Source organism: Bombina bombina, chromosome 7 (genome assembly GCF_027579735.1).
Source record: "Bombina bombina isolate aBomBom1 chromosome 7, aBomBom1.pri, whole genome shotgun sequence".
NCBI lineage: Eukaryota > Metazoa > Chordata > Amphibia > Anura > Bombinatoridae > Bombina > Bombina bombina.
The window spans coordinates 166,391,168-166,403,231 of NC_069505.1; the positions used below are offsets into that span (position 1 = coordinate 166,391,168).

Sequence of the window (12,064 nt, forward strand, 5' to 3'; positions counted from 1 at the left end):
TTTTGTTAAGTTGCCTAATAATTATGCACTGTAATAGTCACCTGCACACACAGATATCCCCCTAAAATAGCTATAACTAAAAACAAACTAAAAACTACTTCCAAAACTATTCAGCTTTGATATTAATGAGTTTTTTGGGTTCATTGAGAACATGGTTGTTGTTCAATAATAAAATTAATCCTCAAAAATACAACTTGCCTAATAATTCTGCACTCCCTGTACAGCTCTCCCTTGGGGTAATTTGTTGATAGCTAATTTTTCTAGTATGTAAGTGGAGTGAATGTATGAATTTGGGCCTCACTACATTTAATCTATTTTAATGCTATTGTAGTTAGGATATTGGATACATTTTGATATAATTGCACAATAAAATAATATTTAAACTGCTGGAATTTGAATACTGTACTTTTAATAATGATTCTGAGGCTAATCACTGGTTTGTATACTTCATTCTTTCCAGCATTTATTTAGTGTTAACGTCTCTTTAACCACCATAGAGGGATTAAAGGGACAGTCTACACCAGAATTTTTATTGTTTTAAAAGATAGATAATCCCTTTATTACCCATTTCTCAGTTTTGCATAAGTAACACAGTTATAATAATATACCTTTAACCTCTGTGATTATCTTGTGTCTAAGCCTCTGCAAACTTCCCCTTTTTTCAGTTCTTTTGACAGACTTGCAGTCTAGCCAATCAGTGCCTGCTCCCAGATAACTTCTCGTGCATGAGCACAGTGTTATCTATATGAAATACGTGAACTAACACCCTCTAGTGGTGAAAAACTGTTAAAATGCAATCTGAAAGAGGTGGGCTTCAAGGTCTAAGAAATTAGCATATGAACCTCCTAGGTTAAGCTTTCAACTAAGAATACCAAGAGAACAAAGCAAAATTGGTGATAAAAGTAAATTGGAAAACTGTTTAAAATTACATGCTCTATCTGAATCATGAAAGTTTATTTTGGCCTAGACTGTCCCTTTAAACATATAGTTAAAGTTAGCTACGGAGCAGCAATGAGTTAACTAGTACAGCATTTACTTATAGCAGTGCTATTTCCCTCTAATATTCATTGGTTATGCTATAATCTAGGTAAAAACCTTATTTGCATTTGAAACTTTCAGCAATGTTACACACACACACACATATATACAGTATATATATATATGTGTGTGTGTGTGTATGTGTGTGCATATGTATATGGCTGGAAATTTCAATTAGTCCACTAGTACCAGATTATACACAACTAGTCCTAAAACCCGTTCACACGGGCCATTTTTTGCAGGGTACAGCAGTCCCAACCCTTGCGCTCTCTCCCTGCCCCTCTCTTTTGCTCTCTCTCCCCCCTCTCTTTTGCGCTTTCTCTCCCCCTCTCTTTTGAGATCTCTCTCCCCCCCTCTCTTTTGCGCTCTCTCTTCACCCTCTTTTGCGCTCTCTCCCCCCCCCCTCTTTTGCACTCTCTCTCTCCCCTCTCTTTTGAGCTCTCTCTCTCCCCCCTCTCTTTTGCGCTCTCTCTCCCCCCCTCTTTTGCGCTCTCTCTATCCCCCCTCTTTTGCGCTCTCTCTATCCCACCCTCTTTTGCGCACTCTCTCCCCCCACTCTTTTGCGCTCTCTCTCTCCTCCCCTCTTTTGCGCTCTCTCCCCTCTATCTCTCTCTCTCTCCCCTCTCTCTCTCTCTCTCTCTCTCTCTCTCTCTCTCCCCCCTCTCTCTCTCCCCCTCCCCCCTCTCTCTTTCTCCCCCTCTCTCTCTTTCTCCCCTCTCTCTCTCTCCCCCCTCTCTCTCCTTTCTCTCTCCCCTCTCTCTCTCTCCCTCTCTATCTCCCCTCTCTCTCTCACTCCCCCTCCCCTCTCTCTCCCCCTCCCCCTCCCCTCTCTCTCTCCCTCCCCTCTCTCTCTCCCCCTCCCCTCTCTCCCCCTCCCCTCTCTCTCTACCTCCCCTCTCTCTCTCACTCCCCCTCCCCTCTCTCACTCCCCCTCCCCTCTCTCTCTCCCTCCCCCTCTCTCTCCCTCCCCCTCTCTCTCCCTCCCCCTCTCTCTCTCCCTCCCCCTCTCTCTCTCCCTCCCCTCTCTCTCTACCTCCCCTCTCTCTCTCACTCCTCCTCCCCCCTCTCTCTCTCCTCCCCTCTCTCTCTCCTCCCCTCTCTCTCTCTCCCCCTCCCTCTCTCTTTCTCTTCCCCCCCTCTCTTTTGATTTCTCTGTCCCCTTTTTTTTGCTCTCCCTCCCCCTCTCTTTTGCTGTCTCTCCCCCTCTCTTTTGCTCCCTCTCTTGTGCTCCCTTTATCTCCCCTCTTGATCTCTCTCTCTCACCTTTCTTATCTTTTCCCTACCCCCTCTCTCCCCTCTTTTGAGCTCTCACTGCACAGCCTTTCACGGGCCACCTGGCCCCGCCCCTTCACGCTCGGCCACGCCCCCTCACAGCCCTCGCGCTCGGCCACGCCCCCTTCACGCTTGGTCACGCCCCTGGCCACGCTCGGTCACGCACACTTCTGCTCGCACTGCAGAGCAGAGTCTTAGGGACTCTCAAAGGCCAGGTGTGTTTGTCCTCGTGCTGTGCTGTCTACTGCGCATGACAGCTTCGGACAAACACACTTGGCCTTTTATTATATAGGATTGTGAATTCTCTTAAATGGATGACAGCTATAGTGCCAGATTTAAGTTATATTTCCAAAGCTGGTATAATATATAACAATATAATCAATACAATGAGTTCCTGGATGTTCTGATTTTAAACTAATAATTATCATGTAATTCTAAAACATCAGATAAAGTTTGTTAGCATTGGCACATAGGGTTTATGTAGTTTATTTACTGAGTTTGATGCAGTAGATACAGAACAGATGCAGTAGATACAGAACAGATATCCTACCTGTATCACATGAGCACATTTAAAGGGTCCTGTAGGGTTTAGTTCAGAGTTTTCTTGTCCCGTAGCACAAAAGAACGCACTGTCAGCCAAGGTCTTTGTCAGCTCTCTCGTTCCTCTCAAGCTTCTTGCGCAGGATTCGCAAGTCATTACTTTCTCACTGCCATTGGATGATGTGAAAGCATAACCCTGTTCATAAGAAAACAATGTTAAAAAATAATATTTTGCCATGAAATTGATTGGTTCGTTATAACATTTTGTAAGGAATAATAATGATATTTTAAGTCTTCCTTTCATTGGCAGTTTATAAAAAGATATAATTCCCGTATTGCAGGTGTAAAATGATATATCATCTACGTATCTACGTATTTAGACCAGTTCTATATGTGAGCACGTATCACCTGTTTAAAGGTCTTACTCACATTTTTTACATTTAGCATTTGTGCGTCTTCTTAGAGAGAGCATTAAAACAATGCAATAAAATCTGTTTATGAAACTGATATCTTGCAGAAAAGAACGCTCTGTACATCTCAACTTTAAAAATGGAGTAATTCATAAGGATTTGTGCACAGCCCTCATTACATGCAGGAGTTGCAAGTCACTCTCCATTATATTAAATAGGGGTGCATCTGTGCTATAGCCGTTCGCCTCTTGGCGCATATAAGTCGTTCCACCGGCATCACAAAAACTAGGTATGTTTGATGTTAGATATATCATGTAATTGGCACCTTATGCAACTATAGATGTTCATGGCAGTAGCAGCCACTAATTGTAGGAGATAAAAGTGAGGCAGTGAAGTGGCCTTTACAATAAAGATCCTCAGCAACCTCAAGGGCCTCCTAATGAATCTTATGCAGGCCATGGAGTGTATAAAGCCTGTTCATTCTTAAAGGGACATGAAACACACTTTCTTTACTTTCATGATGCAATAGGACAACTTTCCAATTTACTTCTATCATCAAATTTGTTTAATTCTCTTTGTTGAAAAGCAGGGTCATAGGATCAGGAGCGTGCACGTGTTAGCAGCACTATACAGCAGCAGTTTGTCAAGAATGTTATACATTAGCAAGAGCACTAGATGGCAGCACTATTTCCTGACGTGCATGCTACCTACCTTGGTGTCTCTTCAACAAAGAATACCATAGGAACTAAGTAAAGTTGACAATAGAAGTAAATTGGATACTTTTTAAGAATTGTACGCTCTGTCTGAATCACTAAAGAAAAAAAAATGGTTTCATGTCCCATTGAAAGGTACAGTCAACACCAGAATGTTTGTTGTTTAAAAAGATAGATAATCCCTTAATTACCCATTCCCCAGTTTTGCATAACCAATACAGTTATAATAATACACATTTTACCTCAGTAATTACCTTTTATCTAAGCCTCTGCAAATTGCCCCCTTATTTCAGTTCTTTTAACAGACATCCATTTTAGCCAATCAGTGCTCACTCCTAGGTAACTTCACGTGCATGAGCTCAATGTTTTCTATATGAAACACATGAACTAATGCCCTCTAGTGACCAAAATGCATTCAGATTAGAGGCAGTCTTCAAGGTCTAAAAAATTAGCATATGCACCTCCTAGGATTAGCTTTCAACTAAGAATACCAAGAGAACAAAGCAAAGTTGGTGATAAACGTAAATTGGAAATTTGTTTAAAATTAAATGCCCTATTCAAATCATGAAAGTTTTTTTTTTTGGACTTGACTGTCCCTTTAAAGGCAGTAATCTTGTTAAAATGGATATCATACATTATAAGAATCGTGTTTATTATGTGAAACACTAATTGTTTTTGTTTTATGAATAGTGTTTGTAGACTAACACCTCAGAAGTATAAAGACACAAAGCTGTTATAAGACCGGGAGTATTGGATCCTGCACAGGAGGAGGCTGTTCCCTCTTCATTTGTTTTTGCCTATACTGTCCCAGCAGATGAACAAGTTCCCCCAGTTTGTACTGGTAACGATCACTGTGACTCCTCTGCCTAACCCTGAGTGTAGATCTTGTTGTATCCTTCTATATTTTATAACTCCACAGATCGGACAACCTAACCTAAGTATCTTATTGTTTTCCATGAGTATTTCATTGTTCTTTATTAGCCACTAGTTTCTTTCTTTACAATTGATTTTCTATTGTTTAATCAATCATTTAAAAGGACGTGAATGTAAAAAATAAACTTATATGACTCAGACAGATTACGCAATTTTAAGAGAATTGTCAGATTACTTCTATGATCAAATTTACTTTATTCTCTTGGTATTCTTTGTAGAAAGATATGTGCACATATATCTCTTATCATTTGCTTACCATATGTGCTCAGCTAGCTCAAAGTAGTGCTGGGAGATGGGAGCATGGCTCTGGAGCTGACTTTGCCTATGTGTTTAACCCATTTACAGGAGTTATTCGGCTAATCTGGACCAGATGGCACATACTGCAAGGATATAAGGCACTTTTCTAGATGCTTACCGGCTGACTTATTGCCAAAGACTTGGTAACAGTGAATGTGCAAATTAAGGCCTGATTGGCTGCTGTGATTTCTTTGTCCAGCTGATCAGTACAAAAAGCACCTAGTGTTTTCATAGCGGGAATACGCTTCCATTTCTGATTCGCAGCCCCGTTTATGTGACTTTTATTTTTCTATAATAAAGGAAAGCACATCAACAACAGTTCACAATATATCAGATATTAAAATAGCTCAATACATTTGTGGTACAGAACAATATCTTCTGGGCTATCATTACCATTTAAGACTCTGCTTTTATTTTTAAGACCCAAGAGGATGTTACAAGTCACCCTTAGAATTTACAAAGAAAATTCATTAAATGTAATAAAAACTCCACTCCAACTAGAGGGGTCATCCACTCATCCACTCCAACTAGAGGAGTCATCCACTCCAACTAGAGGGGTCATCCACTCATCCACTCCAACTAGAGGGGTCATCCACTCATCCACTCCAACTAGAGGGGTCATCCACTTATCCAATCCAACTAGAGGAGTCATCAACTCCAACTAGAGGGGTCATCCACTCATCCACTCCAACTAGAGGGGTCATCCACTTATCCACTCCAACTAGAGGGGTCATCCACTCCAACTAGATAACCAAGTATCATTGAATTGCAAATGGAAATAGCAAATGAAATTTAGAGTTATTTTGTACTAGCTGCAAGCCTTGATGCTCTAGGCTAAAACACACCCCTCTGGCTATCATATTTAGCTTATTAAAGTTGACTCATTTTAAAAAATTATTATTTTTCTTCAAGTTGTACTTATTTTGGAGTAACGTGTTCCTTTTTGGCAGCAAATATATGAGGCCATCCAGAGTCCGGGGATATATACAGAAGTTCTGTCAAATCAGCTTCTGAAGTTCTTGTAGCTGATTCTAAAGACTGTAACTGAATCAGGCATTCCAAAACAGTAATCACTACTTGCACCTCTAACTATAGAGGTTATTATGCCCACCAAACACATCTCACACCCTCACCTTACCCATGCTGTGTCTCTGGTTTCTTTACCAAAAATCCCTTTCCCACCATATTCTGATAAGACCCCGGCAAAAATATGTCAGGACCAACAGCTGCTCCATACGATGAGAGATCACTGGGATATACAAAGCTCTTGCGTCATTGAGTGAGGGATTAAAGGGACATGAAACACAATTTTTTTTTCTTTCATGATTTGGATAGAACATACAATTTTAAACAACTTTCCAATTTACTTCTATTATCAAATGTGCTTTGTTATTTTGGTATCTTTTGTTGAAGGAGCAGCAATGCACTACTGGGAGCTAGCTGAACACATCAGGTAAGCCAATGATGAGATATACAGTATATATGTGCAGCCGCCAATCAGGAGCGCTTTGCTGCGCCTGAGACTACTTAGGTATTTTTTTTAACAAAGGATAGCAAGAGATTGAAGCAAATTAGATAATAGAAATACATTGGAAAGTTGTTTAAAAGTGCATGCTCTATCTGAATCATAAAATAAAAACGTTGGGTTTTATATCCCTTTAATGTGTTCCAAATATTTGCTTGAGCGGAGTGTCTGCAGTGTATATATGATGTTTACAAAACGTCCGTGGGATAAACTGGCGGTGGGGGTGGGTAGTTGAACTGTGGAATGACTAGAGAAAATAGAGATTGCTATATGTACAAACATTAAAGGGACATGGAACCCAAACTCTTTCTTTCATCATTTAGATAAAGCATACCATTGTAAATATTTTTCTAATTTACTTTTATTATAAAAGTTGCTTTATTGTTTTGGTATCCTTTCTCGAAGGAGCAGCAATGCACTTCTGGGAACTATAAACACACAAAGATTCTGGGAACTAGCTGAACACATTGGTTAGCCAATCACAAAAGGCATATATATGTGCAGACACCAATCAGCAGCTAGCTCTCAGCTCCTGAGCCTATCTAGATATGCTTTTCAACAAAGAATACCAAGAGAATTAAGCAAATTAGATAAAAGAAGTACATTGGAAAGTTGTGTAAAAAGTTATGCTTTATCTAAATCAATGAAGAAAAAATTGGATTGCATGTCCCTTTAATAAAGTCTTCACCCAGCACAACAAAAAAAGAATTAGGAATTAGAAAAAATAAAAAAAATACTTTTATTATCACAAAAATTCTAAATGTAGAAATGAATTGTTGTAAAGGCTCTGTGGTCAATTTATCAAAGCATCAATCTCAGTGCATTCGCCGGCGTCAATACGCTCGCGAGACATCGCTGAAACGGATCTGAATACGATCCCTTTATTTATCAAAAAAGATGTCAAAAACACGCGCGTCAAGTACGGTGCGAAGAGCATCGGACTGGTGTTAACTGTCATCAATGTCGCAGTTATTCAGGTTTTTCCAAACTTTATTTATACCATTTCATTACTATCCATGAACAAGCACATTTCTCTAAAGCTAATCTTTTATTTTTCAACTGTTAATGTCCAAGAATTAGCTACATTTATACCTCAACAAACAATATCTCATAGTAAGTTATTGTTATATTTATTTGTTATACAAAAAAACTGTTATATGATACTTTCACATAAATTAATGTGTATTTGTATTTCTTGAAGTCATGATATGCTTTTTTTTATTTTTATAAATGATTATTAATGCTAGAATTTGTACATATATCTTTGCACATACATATATATATTGGCCGCTAACAGGGGGTGTCAATCAGCCCGATCGTATAGGATCGGGTGGATTGATGTCCGCAGCCTCAGAGCAGGCGGACCAGTTATGGAGCAGCGGCCTATTTGGAGCTTGATAATTCGGCCCCTATATATACATATATAGGGGTCCATTTATAAATGTGCGGACGGACGTGATCCGATATAGCAGATCATGTCCGCTGCCCTTCGATAAATGCTGACAGCATACGCTGTCGGCATTTATCATTGCACCAGCAGTTCTTGTGAACTACTGGTGTAATACCACCCCCAGATTTGCGGGTGTCAATCAGTCTGATCGATTCGATCGGGCGGATTGCTGTCTGCCACCTCAGAGGCGGCGGACGAGTTAAGGAGCAGTGGTCTTAGGACCGCTGCTTCTTAACTTCGGCTTCAGCCGGAACTGAAACGTAGTGGGTCGGAGGCAGCATCCGCTGCTTCATAAATAGACCCTATAGTATTTCTTTTGCAATTGTTTTTATTGTGAAGAGAATCTTTTTGATAACATTTTGCAGTAACATTATGTTGGCAAGTGTTTCAGGCACAACAGATCATTTTGTATCATTATTGGTTACAATATTATTTCAGTGGTGCTGTCACACAATTGAGGATTTCCACTTGGCATATGTATTTCTTTGGCTACTCCTGTGGATGATGGAAGCTTCCCACATGGTTCTCTGACAACCAATGGATTAAGGGATTAGTTGATTTTTTGTTAGAAGGAATTCTTACCTGTAAGATTATGGGGCACCCAGGGAACTGCACTTCCCAATCGTTCATTCCTGGATACACCTTTGGCATTGAGATGGCCAATACCAGTTCTGGGTTGCCAGCTAAATGAAACTTTCTAGTCAGGAAAAATAAAGATGGTAAAAAAAAAATCAAATGGAAAATTGGCTTTTTATATGACAATATGTAAATAATTAAGGGGTCTAAAGTCAACAAAAATAAATTATATATATATTTAATTTACACTGTTTTTGTGTGGTAACCTTCTTTAGAAAGACATTTAAAGGGGCAGTCTGCTCCAGAATTTTTATTGTTTAAAAAGATAGATAATCTCTTTATTAACCATTTCCCAGTTTTGCATAACCAACACTGTTATATTAATACACTTTTAATGACTGTGATTACCTTGTATCTAAGCCTCTGCAGACTGCCCCCTTATCATTTTTCCAAACACTGCTGACATAGAGATCTAAAGACACGTGCACACTCCTGAGTTCCTATGAGCTTACCTAAGTTTACGTTTCAATAGAAGCTACCAAGAGAAAAAAGCAAATTTGATAACAAAAGTAAACTGGAATTTTGTTTTTTTATTTTCATATAAAAATTTAATCTATCAAAGTTGCATTTTGACTTTACTGTCTCTTTAATCACATTCTCTTGTGCTTTCATCAGTTGAATGTCAAATGGCTTGTGTTAAAGGAAGATTAAGCACATTGAAATTGGAATATACTTTTTTTTTTAATATATGCAGTAAAAATGTTTGACATATACTTTCATTATTCATTTTGCTCCCCTTTCATGCAATTAAATTCTTAAAATTGAGGGCTTTCCAAAGTAGAAGTGAAACTTTAAAGTGAAGGTCAATTTGCATGTGAAAGTGTCAATTTTTTTTAAAAAAAACTATTAAAAACAAGGGCACTTTCATTCATGAAAATTGACATTAGAGCCGTTTTTAAAAAAAATATACTTACCTTTTCTTCTTGAAGCCGCTCAGGTGCTTCACCAGCCCGTCGCAAGCCTCTTCATACGTAAGCAATGACAATTCCAGCATCCTCCAATCACGGCTTCTCCCCCCCAGGGGAATCATTGCCTGAGGCAACACTGTGATTGGAGGAAGCCGGTTTCGTCATTGCTGAGTAAGTAAACCAGGAAGAAGCAGGTGGGGCATCGTTTCAGAACGGCGATCCGGCGTTTCAGAAGAACAAGGTAAGTATTTTTAAAATACGGTGCTATGTCAATTTTCATGAATAAAAGTGCCCCTGTTTAAGTTTTTTTTAAAACCGGGCACTTTCACATGAAAATTGACCTTCACTTTAAACTTAACACAGCTATATCCCACAAAGTCATTGGTTTCATACTCTAGTGACCCATTTATAGCTGTCCTAATTGTCCTCAGCAGATAAAAGGAAACTTAGGTTATAACATGGAGATTCCCATTGCTTTATGAACTGTACACTACAAATATGCACTTATTTCTTCAGTATGTAAACTAAAAGAAATGTAAAACATACATCTACAAATAAATCTCAGGCTAATCTTTAAATACATCATTCTTTCTAACATGTTTAGTGTGCAATTCCCTTTAGACATTAAAGGGACACTAAACCCAATATTTTTCTTTAATGATTTAGACAGAGCAGCAATTTTAAGCAACTTTCTAATTTACTCCTATTATTACATTTTCTTCGTTTTCTTGCTATCTTTATTTAAAAAGCAGTAATGTAAATCTTAGGAGCCAGCCCATTTTTGGTTCAGGACCTGTGTTACGCTTGCTTATTGGTGGCTATATGTAGGATAGGAATCAGGAGTAAAGTATGCACACATTTTATTCGCTTTGCCAATAATTGCAGCTATCTTGTGGTATATTATTTCAGAGATTTTTAGACCAAGGGCCGGATTTAACAAGCAGCAGAGACTGCTGAATCTGCCCAAAGTTTCCGGCTCGTAAGACCGCTGCTCCTTATCTTCTCCGTCACCTTTTAAGTGTCGGACTGCAATCATCCTGATCCAATACAATCGGGATGATTGACACCCCCTGCTAGTGGCCGATTGGCCGTGAATGTGCAGGGGGGGCGGCATTGCACAAGCATTTCACAAGCAATGCTTGTGTGATGTTAAATGCCCACAGCAAATCATGTCCGCCCGGCACTCGATAAATTGGTCCCCAAGCATAAAAATAGGGTCGCAAAGCTATGTGGTATCATGGCACTGGGTCTTGGGAAAACACGTTTTAAGAACCCTGCTCTAATGGATTACAGCATGTCATTTTTCTACTATTATAGCTGTTTAACATTTTATAAACCCATTGTTAAATATTTTGTTAATAGCTATATTAATTCTTAATTTCAATAATTACAAACTGATAACAAAATTAAATCTAATGCACGGAGGTGTCATTAGATATTAAAAAGGTAATATTGAAATATTGTACCTTTGATAAATATATTTTCAGTTTTTAAAAGGTCTGATTTTAGAAAATTCTGAATTTATCTATATAAAACAGATTTTATAAACTCTAGATTTGAGGGGTTATTAAACTATATCAATAAAATGTTAATAGTTTTAAAGAAACAACCACATGATTTGTTAGATATGGGAAATGCAAATTTATTGCAGATTTCTGAGCTTGGGTGGTCACAAATGGAGAGATTTGCACAATCTGATCTTTCATTTTATAGTATGATTTGATCCACAGTGTGATCTGGAGAACAAAGATCAAGTAGTGTGTCACATTGGGAGTAGACAATATCAATGGCACTACCGTATTATATTGTATAAACCCCAAGTCCCGGATCTTAGAAATCTGTGTACAGATAATATATAAGGGGGTATTGGTGCTGTGTATTGAAATCTAAATTATACAAGAGCTTAAAGAGAGGTAAAACCAACTCTTAGAAAGAATACAAATATAGCACTCATGGCTCAGACAGGTACATTAAGCTGTATATACGGAGAGGAAAGAAAAACACTGAGTCCCAAAGTATATCCATCGGTTTATTGGATACAGGCCTTCAAGTACTACAAGATGAGCCCTTTACCTGACGCGCCTCATGCATGCGTACATGCGCTTCATCAGAAATAATGCCCTCTCCTACTCTGGATCTTTATATAGCCAACAAGAACCAATTACTTGGGGGTGTAAACTAATATTATCTATTAGCATCTAATTGGCTAATTGTTCAATAACCATAGAAGTAAAACTAAGGAAATTGACTGGGTAATGTTGGGATTTAATTATATGTTTCTTTTGTTCATATTCCAATAGCTAAATAGGATCTAGTGGAGGGGAAGGGCAACGATAAAAGAA

General features: G+C 38.7%; 1 protein-coding gene across 1 annotated transcript in view; it reads right to left on the minus strand.

Annotated features, from left to right (window-relative positions):
* Window positions 1–12,064, minus strand: part of DCDC1 (doublecortin domain containing 1) — a 229,007-nt gene that overhangs the window by 108,696 nt on the left and 108,247 nt on the right. Inside the window, exons 8-10 of the mRNA XM_053689318.1 lie at window positions 8,761–8,875; window positions 5,322–5,492; window positions 2,861–3,046 (exon numbers count right to left, since the gene is read on the minus strand). Of these exons, the coding sequence (XP_053545293.1) occupies window positions 2,861–3,046; window positions 5,322–5,492; window positions 8,761–8,875 (472 nt within the window). The remainder of the gene's footprint in view (window positions 1–2,860; window positions 3,047–5,321; window positions 5,493–8,760; window positions 8,876–12,064) is intronic.